Source organism: Chenopodium quinoa, unplaced genomic scaffold, assembly GCF_001683475.1.
Source record: "Chenopodium quinoa cultivar QQ74 unplaced genomic scaffold, ASM168347v1, whole genome shotgun sequence".
Taxonomy (NCBI): Eukaryota; Viridiplantae; Streptophyta; class Magnoliopsida; order Caryophyllales; family Amaranthaceae; genus Chenopodium; species Chenopodium quinoa.
Window position 1 is genome coordinate 1,529,458 of NW_018743850.1, and position 19,549 is coordinate 1,549,006.

Below are 19,549 nucleotides of genomic sequence, written 5' to 3' on the forward strand. Positions count from 1 at the left end.
AAGTGTGTGTCTCATTGCTCAAGAACGAGGCTCCTTATGGTGGTGATTGTGTACACTTGATCGATCATTGTCGAAAACTTCTATGAGGTTCCAACTGGGAAGTTGAGCTTATTCATGTTTACCAAATTACCGGGAAGGTAATCGAGCTGCTGATTGATTGGCGAATCGAGGAGTAGATCAACAGAACCGGGCTAAGGTGTGGAAGGGCATACATGCAGAGCTACGTGCTATAGTGACTGAGGACACGCAAGGGGTGGCTTGTAGGTTGTTGGTTTTGTTTTTTCTTTTAGGGCTCTGGCCTCTTTTGCATTTTTTAAAAAAAAAAAATTTGGGAAAAATTGAGAACAAAATTAAACAATGCCCAAAGAGGTTTTATGTGCTCAAATTTTGTAGGGGTAATTTTGTTGTGTATTTTCTTGGTCTAGTGTACCTGGGTGTTTATAGAAAATAGTTTTGGATCATTTCTACTTCCCTTTCTATGTCTGATAAAAAATTCTTTTATATACTGGCACATGAGATTAACTCAAACATTCTTTTTGTGTAAGACAATGTTGTTTTATACATGTACTACATACAGAGTATATTATTTTAAAACAACATTTTTTGAAAATCTCATCAAATCCAAATATTGAATTCCAATATTAAGTCCAACAATACGTCAATACCCAAACCATTCCGGTTGGCCTCCTTAAATCTCCCCGACTATCACCTTATTATGGAGGAAATGAGAGATGGCATATGCAACAATAATAAACAGATAAGGGAAAAAAGGGTCTCATTGGCTCAGGCTTCATGACAGGATCACCGAGCCACTGATTCTCTCATTAGTGACAAAGGAGTAATCAACCAAAGAAACAAGCATTATAAGCAAATTCACCTATCACCCACTCTATACACCATTTTTAGAAGCAATTGTCTCAAGAAACCCTACTCAGTCACTCCACCCTAACATTCAAAGTAAAATCAAACTTAACCTCCAAAAATATACTTCCTCTGTTCTTTTTTACTTAACCTGTTTCTTTTATCACACTTGTCAATGCAAAACTTTAACGATCAATAACTTTAAATTTCCATAATTAAAAATTATAAAAGTTATATAATATAATAATATTTATTGAGACGAATTCAAAAAAATCTCGCATGAATATGTTTTTCCTTACATATTGTCACAAAAGACGGTCAAAAGAGGGGTGGTGAATAGTGTAAAAGTTAAAGCGGGTCAAGTAAAAAAGAACGGAGGAAGTGTTAACTAGTAAAAGGTAAGAAAACGTCCATCCTACGAGGGGACTATTAACCTCTAAACTTAAAGTTCAACTTAAAAACTAAACTATTTCCTACCCAAAAAAAAAAAAAAAAAAAAAAAAAAAAAAAAAAAAAAAACTATTTGCATAAAACTAAAAACTACTATATATTTACATTATGTAGGTGTGAATAGGGGTTTTGGACATTGAACTATAAAGTAAACTAAAACTAAACTAATAACCTAGGTAGTCAACAACTTCCACCACTAAAGATTTAAGACATTACCCATGTTCCCAGAATAAATTTAATCTAATATATAACTAACCAAGCAGATTTTAAATGCAGTAGCAAACCCAGCCTATTCTTCCATATCGTAATCATTGTTGAACTAGGCCGATACTAACTCTAAACTAGACTTCACACGGCAAAAATAATTGTAACCTACGTACAATGGTTAAATTTAGAAGCAATATGAACCAAAAGAACATCATATCAATTATCCTAATTAACTCAGCACATAGGTTTAAAGTACTCATGTGAAGGACAAAAACAAGATACACTTGGCTAAATTTAACTCACAACATATATTAAAGAGCTAATACGAAAGGATCCTAATTGCCAAATAAGTGCTTCTGAGCCTATCTAATGTAATACTAACGTAGTTTCTAGTTACATCCAATTGTTTAATACCAGGAGTCCAAGATCAAAAGGTATTGTTGTATCTGAAACAAGCAAATCAGTTATGCGAAATCAAAATATACACATGCTCTATTTCAGATCAATACTATCTTTCCTTAGCAACCCCATTCTCTGCTTACAAACTTCAGCCTGTTTTTTCGGCAGCACTCCGCTTACGAGCATCCTGCATTTGTCAAAAAGATGAGAAAGATTAGAATTATATTTGTATTATACAAATTAACTGTGTTGGGTTTTGAGTTATGGGAATTGTAGGCTGGGATACTTAAAAAAAATATGTTTGGCCATCACCATAAGCTTATCACCAAAGACTTCTCCAGCTTGTCTAAAATAAGGATTTTTCTGCTATATAAGATAAAAGGGAAAAACAAATCTCCCATTAGTACACCCCCTAAATAACTTAGAGTTGGGTACCTCATATAAACATGTACCAGAAACTTACATATGAAAGAAGAGACTTCCATTTTTTCGATGCAGCTTTCTTGACCTGATATTACGTGCAGGCAATAGTCTGAGGGAAGGACCGATATGATAATGTAAGCAAGGGATAACATCTATCATTCTTACACAAACACAAATATGTTACATATCAATCTAAAGTGTCAATACACCACGGCACCTTACCCTTCCATACTTCCAGCTCGGATTTTGCCTACGCATCTCCTTCCTTCGAGACCAAAAATCAAATCATCCATCGTTAAGTACTTAGCTGTTACATAGACAAGACTGTCTATATATATATATATAGGGATTTATTGAGGCTGGAGTGTTGAAAGATTGCACATACACTAAACAATAAAAGCCTTTGGTAAGCCTTTCTTTCCGTGTCATTTCGATATTGATGACATGTTTGCTGAAAGAAGATTAATTAACAAAGTCTTCAAATCATTAGAATACAAATCAGCATGATAGGCAATAACTTTAAGAGATCCACAGACTTACTAATCAACTTTTGCTTGGGGCTAAGGTGCCATCTTAGATCTTTTCTTGGCTATTTTGGCAAGCGTAGGAGCAAGTTCCTCACGCATCTCTTTAGCTAATAGACAGATAAAAATTTGGAAGTAATTAAAATTTTGAAACAGAAGCAAGAAAGTTTAAGTATACAGGTTGCTGAATTCCTCTTGATTGATTGATGTATGGCAATTTCACAATCTCTAATTCCTGGTGTTATCTTATCTCTCTATTTAATTTTAATTTTCAATATTTGTTTACTTATCTAATTATAATTAATTTTCTGTTTATTTATCATGTTTCACAAATACCAATCTGGACATGATGGACGGAAAAAAAGAGTTGAGCAACTTATTAAATCTCAAAAAGGTGCTTTAGAAATTTTTTTGTTAAAAGGAACCTAAAGAAGGTGAAAATTCTGTTAATCCTAATGAAGAATTATATGATGGTAATGTTGATTGTGAGAATGTTGAACAGGAAAATAAGAACAGGGAGGACAATGTTGAACATAATAGATCTTTTTATGATCCTAGAAATTGAAAGAGCACGTTGAACGTATTAAAAGTGGCAAGATTCATCATCATTACTTGACTCATGATATTCGAAATGAATTGATTGTCGTACTTTCTTCTAGAATTAGATCCAATATTATTATGAAAGTCAAAGAAGCCAATTATTTTTCTGTGATGTTAGATTGTACATCTTATGCTCGTCATCAAGAACAAATGTCTTTAATATTAACGTGTGTTGATGATTCTTCTAATGAAATACGTGAATTTGGCAACGAAGCCACCGAAGATGGTGGTGTGGAAGGGGTGGAGAATGCGGAAGGAAGAAGAAGATGGAGGAAGCAGAAGTCAATTTCAATGGGGAAGAAGAGGAATGAAGAAAGAAGCATTCACGGAGTAATGTTCGTTAATTTTACAAATTGAAGAAAATAGACCGCTGAAAGACACTAAGTCAAAGAAATTATTATTTTAATCAATTTATACGAATTTCAAGACAAGACAATCCATGTTTATCATGACGATAAAAGTGGGGCTCCCTCCTTATTCTTACCGCCAATGGTATTGTTCATCACCAAGTAAAATTGCTAATGGCATCAACAGTTTAATACATGATGTCAATTTTCTAACTACTTTAGTTAGCTTAAATCTCAAACATTCCACCAGTAGTGGTTTTAAAACCTCTATTTGTCTAATATCAGTAGAGGTTATATCAATTTTTTATTTTTTTTAGAAAAATAGATATTGGCGGTTTTAGACTATCAAAAAATAAAATAAAAAAGTGGATATTGTAAGGGAATTAGTTTGGAAACCAACACATCAATCAATCAATCAAAGCCTTAATCCTATAAATGGGGTCGGTTACATGAATCAAAAGTGATTATTCCGTATAGTTGTCAACAAAAATCTTCCTCCTCCATCCTTTACGATTCAATGCCTCATCCTCACGGAAATCCATACGCTTCATATCTTTCCTAACTCTTTCCAACCAAGTCATTTTCAGTCTCCCTCTCCCTCGTTTAACCCCTCCATAGTCCCACTCTTCCACTGTTCGTACTGGTGCACCCTTAGGTATCCTTGGAAACCAACACATTGAGTAACTTTTGAAAAATAAAGCTAGTCGATATTTTTTTTTTGTGTTTTAATAAGAACTTTTTTTTTTTTTTTTTTTTGAAATTTTTAATAAGAACTAATTGACAGTTAACGGCTACTTGCACAACGCACAACTAATAGTTATTCTTGTAGCTAATATCATAGTTTCTTCTATGTCAACGTTTTGTCGAACATGATCTTAATGATTATAGGATCAAATATCTCCTCCTAATGAAAGAAAAACAGACATACGGATTACTGGTTAGGCGCAATTTCTATCTTACTCGTGGAGTAACAAGGTACTCCAGGTTTATAAAATTTATGTTATTTTGATGTGAACTTCTTATTATTTCAATTTATATATATATGTTATTTTTAAATGAGTACATGTTATTTTATACTTGCATGTTGTTTTTTTGTATTCAACGTCAATCATTTCACTGTACTCTAGGTTTATAAAATTCATGTTATTTTGATGTGAACTTATTATTTCAATTTATATATATGTTATTATTAAATAAGTACAAGTTATTTAATACATGCATGCTGTTTTTTATACATGTTGAAGTAAATAAGTAAATAACATATTGTTTTAGCAAAATAACACAAGATTTAAGCAAAATAAGGTTTAGGCAAAATAACTCAAGTATTAGGTATGGAGTACCATGATCCAGGAGTATATAATACTTACTCCTGGTTAAGTGGTTATAGTATAATTGTATGTATATCCTCTTACTAACCATACTATAATATTTTTTTTTTTTTAAAATTAGTAAAGGTTGTCTCACTAATTGGTCAAATTTACTGTGCATATCCAAATAAGAGGTTTAAAATAAAAGGTACTGTACTATTTCACTTTAAACATTTCCGAGAACAAACTCAAAAAGTACAAACTCAAAACATTTCCGAAAAACATTTATCTGACCAGAAATCAGAACGTGCATAAGTAGATGTGCGATTGTCTCACCCAAAACATTGGTTAAGTATATATGATGATATATCTTGGGTGAATCAATCTTAATGAAAATTTCAAATATAAAAAAACTTGGATGAACATATAAAAGGTGATTAATGTATGTACATAATCCTATATACTGTACTTCGTATTTACAAAATGTGTGCAATCGAGACACATAAGCTAGCTCTGCAATCAACAGCAAGGAAACATGAAGATTCAAAATTGGGTGGATTTACAGGTTACAATTCTTACAAATACCTACAAATTTACAATGCAAGAAAATGGACTATTCACCTTCTTAAATTACTTTGGTGGAGAAGGTACATCTTTCCCCAACCTTGCTCTCTCCCCTTCTTGATTGTAGACGACAAAACTTCCAGGAAGTACTCAGCCTCTTCCTTGGAAGCGAATTCCAAATCAGTCTGAAAGAGTGGAAGTGGATTTGGAGATTTACTCCATAGCTTCATCCTACCTCCAGTCCATCTATGGTGATGATGCTGATTTTTCCCAATCAGGGCTTCCGAACTGCTTCCAACAATGTGCATAACCTTTCCATCGACTTTATGATGTATCACACTCTCCAAAGCAATTTCAGCTACCAGTTTCCACTCCGGTTCTGCAACAATTCCTTGAAACACTGCCTTTCCCAGATCTACTAAACAAGAACATTCAATAATCAAGATGAGTTTTTCAGTAAGAACAACAAATTCCCCGGCAACCTGCAGTGCTTTGCACATTACTAGCACCTCATCCCTGAATTTTGAACCATCGACCTCCAAGAGCACAGCTGTACCAATCGCTTCATCCCAAGAATAGCATCCGAGGGGCAATTCTGCACTCAAAGCCCTGGGAAGACGGACACGCAAGTGATGCGGTCCTGTTCGGTAAAGCCTACTCCGATTTCTTATACTTTGTGCAGTCCTTCCGGTAGCTTCAAGTACACTAGCCGCAGGTTTTGCCACAAGCCCAGTAACACCCAAGGCAAATCCTGCAGTACAAGAAGTAACAAAATTCAGCAACTCGAAAAAGCTAACATGATTTCCTTTTCCACAAATTCAAGTGTTTCTCTCCTGCATGTCATGGTTGCAGATGCAAATCAATATTAGATTTACCTTATTAGATGTGTCATGAAATCATAAATCTACCTTCGTTTTTATATTCTGTGTAACATTAACTAATAAAGGTTGCTACACATTATGTGCAACAAATGTTTAAATTGTCATTTCTCTCTATCTCTCTCCTCATCACATGTATCATTATCTTTCTCTCGCCATTCAACACTTACAAACAAACTTTGCCTAGGACTCCATGCAAACTCATTTTTTGGATTGGAGCTACCGTATCTTGTCGTGAACTTAATCATCATCTGATGAGTCTAGGAGTGTTTTTATAGGCTAAGGTGTTGTTGGAACTTTTAAGAGCTACATTTTTTAAAAAAAAAATTTTACTTGCAAAACTTCTCATTTTACGCTTGCCATTGCATTATTCCAATCACTAATATCTTTAATTACCAATATGCATAAATTATAAAAAATTTAATATTATGAAACTATAATCGAGGCAAATCTAACAAGATCCCACGTGACTATATTTTTCTTTAACTACAAATCATCAAAGTCAGTCAAAGGGGGATAGATGAATCGTGCATAAGTCAAAGTATTGCAAGAAAAAATATGTAGCATTTGATTGAGGGAGGTTCAAAGAAATTAATAGCTTGTTCTCTTTCTTTGCACACTTTTTTTTCCAGCTGAATTAAATTCTATTTCTTATCAAATTTGTTTTCCATGCCCTGGATCCCTCCTCATTTTCCATGCTTTATCCCTCTCTTTACCATTAAACTCTCTTTCCATCCAGGATATCTATTAGGAATATTATACAAGCATAACAAAGGCTGTTGATTCCGAAAACCGACATGATGCCATATAGATGCATGCTGTGTGAAGGGAGGTAAAGTTTATCAGATATCCATCGAAGTATATTAAAGTAATAGTCATTAGTAAAGTTAACTATAAAAGGCTCCAAATTGGGAAATAGCTTGTATAGAGGCTGAATTGTGATAAAAGAAGTTAAGGATGTTTTTGGAGCAAAACAATTAATTCATACTTGGGAAAAGTTTTTTAATCGTCAACGACAGCAACGTCTAACTAATGTTGATTATGGTTTATCACCTCTAAATTTCCATGAGTAAATCAGTGGCAGTCTCAGTAGAGGATAGTAACTTCGGAATTTCATTTTGACTTTTTCATTTACAGTTGTCAGTGTTATATACAGGGGCGTTATTCTGTAAATTTTTCTAAGGATAATGCCACTATACAACTTCCAATAAGAGATACCTGATAGAACCCCCGGCAGTCCATGCTTCTCAGCTCCTTTGATAGGCGATTGCAGAAGACCAGTTAGTCCCTGGAGAAAAGATATAATTGATTGTAAAGTGGGTTTTTATTAGCATGAAGAGAATATCAAAGGAAGCTTAAAGTAGCTTTGCTTTAACATACCTCAAACAATTCATTTATTACGCCTTTGCTCCGAGATGTAGTAACCACCCTTTGCTGTTCCAGTTTTGAGGCATCATGGTTGTCAAATGTAAAAGCAACAATTCCCTAGAGGCACAAATTTATTAGTTACCAAACTGCATTTTTTACCCATCTAATTGCCTATGATTGATTACTATGTACCTTATGAGCAGCTTTACTGAACTGTGTTGCAGTATCACTCATAGCATAGAGTGTGTTACTAAGCAGGCTACTAGTGCCTTGGGCCATTCCAGAGATCAGCCCAGAAGGACTCTGCTAAATGGAAAGTAGCTTTGATTAGAATGATTACATAATAATCAATATATAAATCAGAAAGTTCAACCACAAAGCTCCAAAATACCAATCCTCAAACATTATGCAATCTCTCCATAAACATTCAAAACTCCCTACCCCCCTCAAGGCTCAAACCACCCCAAACCTAAAAAAAAAAATCAAATAAATCTAAATTTGATAAATTATTAAAATTGGGTATGATAATCCCCAAGGTGATAGTAACATTAAAAAAAAAAAAAAAAAAAAAAAAAAAAAAAAAAAAAAAACTAGCTTTGATTTTTTTTTTTTTTTTTTTTTTGATGACAAGAAACTAGCTTTGATTAGAAATTTAGAATGATAACAAAATAATCAATATATAAATCAGAAAGTTTGACCACAACCTCCATAACACCAACCCTCAAACATTATGTAATCTCTCCATAAACATTCAAAACTCCCTATTCGACCCCCAAACACCAACCCCCAAAAAACAATTAAATAAATCTAAAATTATAAACTTAAATTGGGTACAATTACCTCCCAAGATGAAAGTTACAAAAAAATATATAAAATAGCGCAACTAATTTTTCAAACAACAAAAAGATTAACCCTGTTTTTATAGTGCAAAGAAACACTTATTTTTTATTTATTAAATTAGTGCAATATATATAATTCAACCCCTTTAGGTTTTCAATAGGAAAAATTGATAAAAATAATCCTAACTATAGCTCGTTCGCCCAAAATAATCTGAACTATGGATTATTTTTAAATAATCCGAACTTTAGGGGTCATTCGCTCAAAATGATCCCTAGAGACCGGTAACGTGATAAAGAGATAATTTTTTTTTTTTAAATTTAAGTGACATGTGACACCACATGATTGATTGAAAACAAATTATTTAAAAAAAAATAAAAACAAAAAAAAGCCCCACCCAGCCACGCAACCCCAGTCCCCAGCACACCTAAACCCCTCCTAAAAGCCCAGGGTCGGCCGGTCCCCCGCCTCCTACCGTCGACGCCACCCCCAAACCCACCTCCCTTGCGCCGCCCTTCCCCTACCTCCTGCACGACCCAATTCCCACCCCAAATTGTTGATTGGTGAAGGTCGAATCACTGATTTAATGTTGCTGGGTTGCAGGAAGTTCGGCGGTTGTAGGTTGTGCTGCGAGTTGAGGTGGTTTCGTGGTGGTTGAATTGTTGATTGCAGGTGGCAAATTGGTGATTGCGGGGGCTGTGATGCTTAATATGGGCGAAAATGGCAGTGCGGTGGAGATGGGTGTTGCGACTGACGGTGATGAGGTGGAGATGGGTCTTGCAGCTGACGGTTTAGGCTAAAAGGCTGGTGGTGATGGTGGTTATTTGGTGTTGCGGGTTGTGCGGTGTTGCGGGGCTGCTAAATGGTGGTTTCGTGGTGGTTGTGGTTGATGTGTGTTTGTAAGGGTGCTGCTCGCGGCGGGGGTGGCGGTGTATTACAGGGGTGTTCAAGGGGTAGGGGAGGGGCATCGCCGGCGCAGGCGCGGGGGAGGGGTGTTTGGGCGCCTGCGGGAGAGGGGGGATCCGGGAGGCGGCCGTGGCTGGTGGTGGGAAGGGTGATTGTGGGTGGAACTGTTAATTTTTTTTATTTTTTTAACTTTTTCTTTGTTTTTTTTAAATAAGTTTTATCTTTTTTATATTTTTCCAACCATTACATGGTGACACGTGTCACTAGGTGACCGGTTAGGACCATTTTGAGCGAATTACCTATAAAGTTCGGATTATTTAAAAATAATCCAAAGTTGGGATTATTTTGAGCGAACGAGCAAAAGTTGGGATTATTTTTACCAATTTTTCCTTTTCAATAAATATCCTTTTATTTTTCTATGTTTTCAATGTCCCAGGCATACACTAGTCTTACATGATAATAGAGGAGCCATTTTCCTAATTATTAACTACAAACCTCCAAATTCTACAAACTCCACCCTCAATTTATCTTTTTTTTTTTTTTTTTTTTTTTAACAAAAAACAAAGAAAATCCCCAAATAACTATCAATCCCATTATCTTCCCTATAACTTCCTATATTGTACTTTCCATAAAGTATATATCATGCGAATTAGCATGGACATTCTAGTATAAATAACAATATCAGTTTTATCCAGCTTGCACCAAAACCAAATCCTCAACTACACTTTCTTTCTTCTTCTTTTTTTTTTTTTTTAATTTTTTTTTAAGTAACCTCCCCAATACTATCTATCTCCACTAATTTCCCAATAACTATCAAAGATTATCTTTATATTGGCAAAGGATATATCCAGAGCATTATTAAAGATTATCGTTTTTGCAAAAGGAAGCACTCTAGTTGCAAAAATAAGAATGAACCAAAAACAATATTTGTTATCAGTAAGTTCATGCCATCCTCAACTCATTATATACCTGCAGAGCTCCTTTTGCTGGAACGGAAAAGAAGTCCTTGACTCCAAGCCCAACCCTTCTAGCAAAGCCCATTGGATTTCCAATCACACCAGCAGACCCAAACACCTGACTCATAAATAGCAAAAATATCAGCATTATGATAGAATTTTCTTTAAAGTAATAGTTCAATAAAGACATGGTTACCTAAATAAGAGTACACCTAGCAGAAAAAAAAAATTCGATATTGAATAGAATTATCAACTAAGCAACTTCCTACAAATGGTTAAACAGTTCTGCAACAAACTGATGTTTCCATTATTCTGATCCTCTTATCTCAAAGCAAAACATGTACTTCCTCTGTTTTTAATACTTGCAACACTTTCCTAAAATGGAAATGTCATAATATTTGCAAAACACTATAATTAATTTTTTTTTTGGTAAAAGTTACCCTTATTTAAAGCTCTTGGCTCAATACCCCTAACAATCTCTCAACCTCATTTTAAGTGTATTAAATCACGTGAAACCCACTTTTCTTAATTACCGTGAAAAAAGGGTGTGTTCCAAGTATTAAAAAACAGAGGAAGTATATGATAGGAAAATTTGTAAGAAAAGACATTTTAGAAAAAAAAAGTGGCAAATTGGGACCATAAATTGTATTTGATTGTGAGATAGGATCGAAATCCACTCTCACTATTGTTAAATGTATCCTTTGCAAGGCACATTACAGTGAACAGCTGAATTTAGCAATCAACATAAGCAACTTCCGATTGTAAAGTTAGTAATAGCCCCACGGCAGGTTCTAACAGACAAATGCCACATAAGCAGATGGAATGAGCTGGTCTAGGCCTTCACCTAAATTCACTAAATGTTGGTTTCACCCCCCCCCCCAAAAAAAATAAAAAAAAAATAAAAAAAAATCCTTCTTAATGTGCAAAAATAGTGGTATTGCAAACTGTAAACACAAAAGGACATATACCTTTTGACAATGACGATAGGGGGTTTCTTTCTCTTTTCTGTTCTTTACTATTACTAGTATTGAGAATGGTGGGGGCAGGCACTGGTGAGTGGTGGCTGTTGAGATCAACAGTGGCATGCTTGACATCAGTTGTGGCTGGAGTAATATAGGTGAGGTGGAATCTGGTGGTTGGATTAGTTGAGCTTGGGAAAGAGCAGGTAAGGAGAGAGGGAGGAAATGTTGGAAAATAAAATAAGGGTAACAATGGTATTTTACTGCATAAATATTACCAAATGTAGTAATATTGCAAGTAATACGAAATACAACATTTCCCAAAATGGAAAGTGTTTCAAGTAAAGTAACTAATAAAAAAAAGGAACTGAGGAAGCATACATCAAAAAAAGTAGAAAAACAGTTTAGATATGGATTGAATAATTACAAGCGCTTCTTATTTTAACAAACTGAAACTGTAACATGCATGATACAACAACAACGACAAAGCCTTAGTCCCAAAATATAACATGCATGATATAAGTAAATTATTACTGGCACACAAACAAGGTGCAGTACCTTGTACATCTCATGAAGAAATTGCCTACTGTAATGCTTGAGGAGGATTTCTTGAATGGATCCCCAGCTAGCCATATGATGTGTAATGGTCAGTTCCTTGAGGCATACTTGCGCTCCTTCAACATCAGCAAGAGCCATAATACCTCTCTGTGAGCATAAGATAATAAGTCAAGAGACATACAGGCTTATCCTACAGAATGCTTTAAAAACTAGGGCAAATTAAATGTTTAAAAGCTCCATGCAAAACTAATCCTTGACCATGAAATATCACCACAGGGTCATAAGCCATATAGGAACTATATTGAACCTCAATAGCTGGCTTGTGCTTTGATATTAGGTATATCATTACATGAGCAGCTTGCGACTGCAAAGGCATATATCAGACAGCAAAAATTATAAGAGCCAATTGAGTTCTACTCTCTACAACCAAATTTAGCTTGCTCACTTATCATAGCACATCGTTTTAAGCAATAAGTGGGTGTTTGACTATCAAAGGTTATTTATGTAAAAAAAAGGTAGATGTGACAGAGATAGTAGGATAATCATCTAATGAGATAGAGATCATGGGACCCTAAGTTTTAGAACTGAGAAGAGAGTTATATTTTTCCAATTTATGTAAAATTGGTATCAGAGATCAAGGTACATTATTTGCAGATCCAAGGAAGCTGCTGCATAGTAGTTAACACAAACTTATGCATAGTCTTCACCAAAAATAGATATTTTCCTACACTTTGGTCCACAGGCATCTTTATAAATGTTTAATCACAAGTTAAAGATTAAACTACCTCTTTTCTACTCTTCTAAAAAACTTTCTTTGTGATGTACATCAGTAATCAGTATTGAGGAAACAACTTAGGATTACAAAGCTAAACAATAAGAAACCAATCTAGATTGTAGCAACATTTAGCCAACAACACAAGCAGACTGAAAATTTATACTCCCTCTGTTTTCTTTAAGTTTACTTTCCTTTTTAGAATGATTAATTTATCCACTTTTAACTTACTATTTTTAGATAAGAGACCCACCACTTTTACTCTTACATATAATAATATTTACATGTCACTTTCACACTTTTTTGCTCATATTAACATGCCTTTTTTGGTAACCTTGAAAAGGTAAGTGTGTAAATTAAACAGACACGAAGGGAGTATTTCAAATTCGAACTGACTTAAAAACACTGTAAGACAGAATGACGGTATTCATAGGATGGATGAGTATTTGTTGAGGTTCACACTAAACTAATTGTACACTAAGTAATTATATTGTTAGCTTGGATGGCACTACAGGAGACAGGACAACAGTTTTCACCTGGCAGGAAGAGGGGGGTTGGAAAATTAAAGATTTCACTCTATTGTTGAAAACATTTTAGTTTGCCTTCCTTTTATTCAAATCAGAATACTTCCCACTTTCCTCATATAGAAACATAAAAAAAAACTATGCTCAAACACTTGTATGATTATCAAGATTTCATACAATCATGTTATAATTTGGTAAACAACCATTTAAAGATGAAGAAAGGGAAAGTTCCACAACTGAATATAGGAAAATAAAACACTAGTATCTATCACAGAAAGCACCAAAATCTTAGTTTCAGATGCTAAATCTCAGGGACTTACATGGATGAGAGATTCACCAGATGACAAACCTGCTGATTTTAGCATCCATGGATTGCTTGAAAAACTGCAGGTTCATCAAATGTAATCAAAAGAGAAATACAGGTAGAAGAAATTAAGAGAAAAATCCTGAGACAATTGATTGTATACCTCAAAGTCATTTTAACAGGAGCCAAAGAAAAAGCTTCAACATAAATCTTATCCTGTCTTCTGGCCAGAAGAAAAATTTTCTGCCAAGGAGCTCCTATAGGAACTACTTCTGGCAATAATGGGGTATTGGTGTGATTATCAGATAGAGTATACAGATTCTTAGGGAACTGATGATCCCCATTGGTTTGCAAATATTCAGAATTCTGTGGAGCAAAAGAAAAAGATCTGTCCACTACACCCAGCTTGCATAAATCATCATTCAATGTTACTGAAGCTGGATTATCAGAATTTAACAAAGGGATAGCCTTAATAAACTCAAGCAGCTTCAAAAGTAGCTCCAAATCTAGCTCAAGAGATAGATCTCCAATCCTGTAAACAATATAAATGGTAAGTCTACAAGGATTATTTGGCGAATATATCTGACAGAACATTGAATGATACTGCACAAACCTTAAGCTTATGTATTCAAATGAAAGCAACATCATCTCTTTATTCCTCCATTTTGAAGCCGCCAAATATAACTTAGGTTCAGAAGAGATCCCAACAGCATAAGTCATCATACTTTCAATTTTAGTCTTTGCTCCTCCATCTTTATTTCTCATTTGGCTGACAAGGCTACCTTTGAAGTCTTCATCGAAAGACAAAACAACTGGATATGGTGTACCACGCAATTGATTATCAATTTGTAACGACAAGATTTGGAAGGAAAAACTTTGTCGCTCCACACTCTGGAGAAAATCAAATCTAATGTCCTTTGCAGATGCATAAAGCAACTCCTGATAATTATTATATAGAAGAGATCAGAAAACAAACTAGCTGAAGCTGGGATAAGGCCACATATGATCCCATGAAAAGCATACCTGAGGAGATGAGTCCATCAAGGAGATCCCAATAAATGATATCTTGACAGATACTTTCTCCTTGTAATCAATATTCATTTCCACCCCTTTATTTTCTTTTTTCCCGGATAAAATTGAGCTTGGACTTTTCACCTCTTCCAAAACATGACAGCTTGAATCAATTATACTGAGGACCTGTAAAAAACAAATTTACTCATGTGAAGATTACAGAACAGATAGATCGTGGACACATTCTGAACCATATAACCATTACCTTTATTGCACCCTCTGCACGGACTGATGAAAGCAATGTCTTTTCATGCCTCTGCTCCACATCCAAAAAAAAAAGAAATAAAAAATTGAAGAAAGAAAGAAAGAGCAATAAATATGTTGGATAGAGGTAAAAATATTAGCATCACCAAGCTTTTCAGCATGGAAAGACAATTTGTTCTCAAATAAAGCGCTGCATGAAAAAGTTCATGATATGAGCAAAGCAGAAATTTGGGCTAAAGATGAAGTACCTCTAACGACATTGAAGATGACACTAATTTTATAGGTGGATATTCCTTTACATCATCAAGGGTATATGGTCCCAGCCGCCCCAATGTGCGCTTTCCAGGGATCTTGCAGCAATATCAAAATTTAAGTAATAAGAGAAACATTAATCGGAATGGTATAACATATCAAATCTAATGAGTGGGCTGGTTCCAGAAGAAATGAAAGAATCAAGAGGAAGAATATCACAGAAAACTTAAAACAAACATAAAACTGGATATGGTAAATTAGATTGAGAAAATTTGACAAAAAGATAGGGATTAGCCGGAAAATGGGGAATAGTAGAATACATGGAAAAGACTGCATACCTCAACAATCACTCGATGGGGGAAAAAAGGCTCATCCCAAGCATAAGGGCACGAAGTGTATGGATGGACTATAGTTTCCAGAGTTTCACACTTCTGTTGGTAAATTCGCAGTGTCTGCAAGGTGGATGCGAGCACCATCCATAAGCTTATTGTGAACTTACTATAATCAAAATCAAGTAACAAGTGCTTACATGATAAAATTTGAAAATTTAAAGTGTCATTTGTGTTCAATTCAAAATCCCATACAATAGCAGTAATTAGTTCATCCAGTTGACTGGTATCGAGGGAGATTTGTAGTGCTCAAACATAAAAATGTAGACAGTATAACTAAAATAGATTAAAAGCACGCATAACTAACACCAAGCCAAGAGCTGGAAGTGAAGAAGGTTGACACTAACAAATATTAGTACCGGCATTAAAAGCCCCACAACAGAGCATCAAAGGGCTATTGGGCTTAGTACAAACTAATATACAAAAATGGTGAAAATAAGGAAGAAAACTTTCTCAAGTAAAGTTATGATGGACACTGGAATTCCTTATAATTTTGCCTTTTGATACAAAGAAAATTACCCAGTTTGTATCAAGATGGAGTCCTTAAAGTTGCAAATTTGAAATAAGTATGGAATATATATAGCTATAAAATAAAAAAGTACACAACAGAAACGACTTCCAAAAGTTTTTCAGTATGAATGTATGATGCTCTGATCCAACCTTTTCAGCTATTGACATGCATATTGAAGTCAACCAGAATGACCAAAACACAACCTTTTCAGTTGTCTTGTACACATGTAGACCTAGTTGAGGTAAGTTTTTGCAAACCCCTTAAACTTTATGTGTCAGTAGTATCCTCATCCCCACTATCACCAGTACTCTGAGTGTCAGAAGGAGCAGGGATATAGCAACAATGAAGAGGGGGTAAATGACAGGAGAGAGTGAAACGAAAAAAGATTAACCCTAATAAACCTTGACTTTTAAAAATAATGTTATTGCCTTTGATATTTATTGCACAAACATGACAGGAAGATAATTATGGACCTTCAGTTTAGTTGGTAAATAGCTAAACATTTTTAAGACAAGAAGGATTTTTGTATCTTTATTTAATTATTTTGCAAGATAACACTTCCTAATTTTTTTGTTCTAAAAAAAAAAGTCGAAAGAAATACCGACATGTTTCAACGTTTTTGAGCTTAATTCTAGAGCAGTAGATACTTTCATTCCTCCAACAATATCAAAGAATCTATACCTACATACTAAAGGCGAATAAATTAGGACCGAGGGAGTAATAAGTCTCTCTCTCAGAAATGGGATACTAGATCCCGGTTTTTGAAAAAAAATAAGCAAAGAATCTATACCTACATACTAAAGGCGAATCTTATAGCAAAAAATTTAGTTCACTATTATATTTTATTTACTATTTAATAATCATGTTGCTTCCATGTATAATAAAATTTTAAAAAATATTCCAAATCTTCCAGACATTTATATAAATAAAATTTTAATTTGTGCATTTAATGCAATTTTTTTCCTCCAAAATTTAATACACCAGACAAAAATTTGCAATTACATATATAAAAGGATTAATTGTATTCCACCCTCAAACTACCCTATTTTGATTTAACCACCTAATTTTTCGTTCATTATATCGAACTACCTACAAAAACGCAAAAAGTTAGATTTCACCACTTCTTAACTAAAAATCATCAAATTTTGTGCCAAAATTTGCTTTATTAAGGTTTTGGAGGTCATTTTGACCCTTTGGGTCCGATTTGAGGTCAAAAACACCCAAAAAAAAAGTATCGAAAATGCTTCATTTTGTGTCACGCAAATTGAGGTAATTCTTAGCATGCAAAAATGAGGCATTTCCAATAATGTTTTTTCTATTTTAAATTCAAATCAAACAAAAAGGGCCAAAATGACTCCCAAAACCTTAAAAGAGTAAATTTTGGCTTGAAAATCGATGTTTTTATTTAAAAATGGAACATTTTGCGATTTTGTGGGTGGTTAAATATAATAAACAGAAAAACGGGTGGTGTATCGAGGGGTGGTAAAATGCAATTTTTCCTATATAAAATTAAGCGGATATTATTATTAAGAAACAAATTTACACAATTTTAATTTTAAATTTTGTATATCTTACGGTTACCAACTTAAAATTTACTCTCTTAATATCATGTATTTTATAATAGATTATTTACAGTCACTAATTGATGTACAAAATTACTTCATTGTTTTAAAGTAAAACAAAATATCTTATAGTCCTGAAATCACTATCATATTTTATACAATTTCTAATTTATCAATAACCTCAATATCTTTGTTATAGGTTGTGTCAGTTTGTATTCATGACTAATTAAAGTTATATTACTTCATAAAAAAAGACAATTTTTTTTTGGTAATAAATTGTTGAACTAGCTAATTATTGTAATGATTTATAAAATTTGGAACAACATGGGTTGCATGGGGCCTAAGCTAGTAAGAAAATATATTCCAAAAGTAGTGAGTTAACTTCGCCCTACAAATGACAAAAAATGGTACTCTGACACAGGGATAGGGACAGAGGGTACACATTAAGACTATTTCAAGTTACATTACCAGCAAGATGATGAGAAATTCTACCACTTATGCTTCTTTGTCCTAAACAATACAAATTTCAACAATCTTTCTAAATAAGACAGTCAATAGACTTTCTTCAAAAAAAAAAAAAGACAGTCAATAGACAGCTACATACCTCCTTAGTGAAATTATCAATTCTGTAAGGCATGAAGCCTGTGTCATCATCAGAAAGAAGAATGAAATTTGTTCCTGACTTGCCAATGGCATTGTCAATTATCTTCTCATCTTGAATGACATCAGCATTCTGTACTTCAATTCGAATGACATTTGATGCACCAGAAAAATAATTCCGCATTTTCACTTGTGTATCGCCCAGATGATCAGGATGAAAGCCGCCTGACCACTGACATCCAGTTTCATCAAAACAGGCAGTAAGAAGCAACTCCCTGCAGCAGGTTCAACAAACAATTAGAGCAAAAGCAAGCAAACTTGCTGATCTGTCAGGGTGCTGTATTTAAGTGCTGGAAAAAAAAAAAAAAAAAAAAAAAAAAAACCTCATAACACAGCAGCATCATTAGAGAAGCAACAAACAGAAATTCTTTCTTAAAAGTCTTTTATCCTTATACATAAAAGAGCAGATCCATTTGTAGGGGAATTAAAGCCACACAAGCTTCACTAAGCATGTATGTCACTCTTTGAATTCATTATTGCCAGATTTTGTGTGCCAAACTTAAAGCACGAACACATTTTAGTTCACTATACCTTGTAGTATCTATCCAGTGGAGATGAGAGTGTTGCCCAACACCTAAACGGACAAGAAAATCAGTGTCCTTCTGTTTATACCACAAAGGCTTGCTGCATGCATTACTGATCACATATCTGCAAAAGAAACAAGGTAACCAAGAATACCTTAGAAAAAATATCAGCTAATTGCACATATATGTGCCAAGCATCAACACTAATAGCTCACTCTAGGCATAAGACTTACTAAGTTAGTATTCTAACACATCTTGAACTCAATCCTTTCCCACTGTAGTTAATACTTTACCAAGCCCAACAGAGCATATTGAAACATAATCAATTTAATTACATGATAGGTTAACGGGTTAAGGAAAGGCTCAATTTGACAAAGTACGTGAAGTATACTTTCAAGTTTCAACACAAATTGTATGTAGTAAATCACAAATTCATGAAACTCTTCACATTCCAAATGATCAATGACGAAGCATATTGTAATTGCTAGTAGCAATTAATATTCAAGGGTACTTGAATGTCTGAAATAATATGCAAGTTGGCAGGTTAATTTTGGCAGGCTTTTTTTACCTAGCAATCCTGACCCGACCCGAATTACCCGACCGGCGACCCGAAAATTGACCTGAACCTGACC

General features: G+C 34.3%; 1 protein-coding gene across 1 annotated transcript in view; it reads right to left on the bottom strand.

Annotated features, from left to right (window-relative positions):
* Positions 1 to 5,438: 5,438 nt before the first annotated feature.
* LOC110686262 (putative vacuolar protein sorting-associated protein 13D) overlaps positions 5,439 to 19,549 on the bottom strand; it is a 14,478-nt gene continuing 367 nt past the window's right edge. The window contains exons 2-16 of the mRNA XM_021862879.1: positions 18,925 to 19,041; positions 18,338 to 18,608; positions 15,610 to 15,723; positions 15,268 to 15,369; positions 15,021 to 15,071; positions 14,768 to 14,941; positions 14,358 to 14,683; positions 13,908 to 14,276; positions 13,761 to 13,824; positions 12,145 to 12,291; positions 10,641 to 10,745; positions 8,121 to 8,231; positions 7,941 to 8,045; positions 7,779 to 7,848; positions 5,439 to 6,433 (exon numbers count right to left, since the gene is read on the bottom strand). Coding sequence (XP_021718571.1) covers positions 5,736 to 6,433; positions 7,779 to 7,848; positions 7,941 to 8,045; positions 8,121 to 8,231; positions 10,641 to 10,745; positions 12,145 to 12,291; positions 13,761 to 13,824; positions 13,908 to 14,276; positions 14,358 to 14,683; positions 14,768 to 14,941; positions 15,021 to 15,071; positions 15,268 to 15,369; positions 15,610 to 15,723; positions 18,338 to 18,608; positions 18,925 to 19,041 — 2,824 coding nt within the window. The 3' untranslated portion in view covers positions 5,439 to 5,735. The remainder of the gene's footprint in view (positions 6,434 to 7,778; positions 7,849 to 7,940; positions 8,046 to 8,120; positions 8,232 to 10,640; positions 10,746 to 12,144; positions 12,292 to 13,760; positions 13,825 to 13,907; positions 14,277 to 14,357; positions 14,684 to 14,767; positions 14,942 to 15,020; positions 15,072 to 15,267; positions 15,370 to 15,609; positions 15,724 to 18,337; positions 18,609 to 18,924; positions 19,042 to 19,549) is intronic.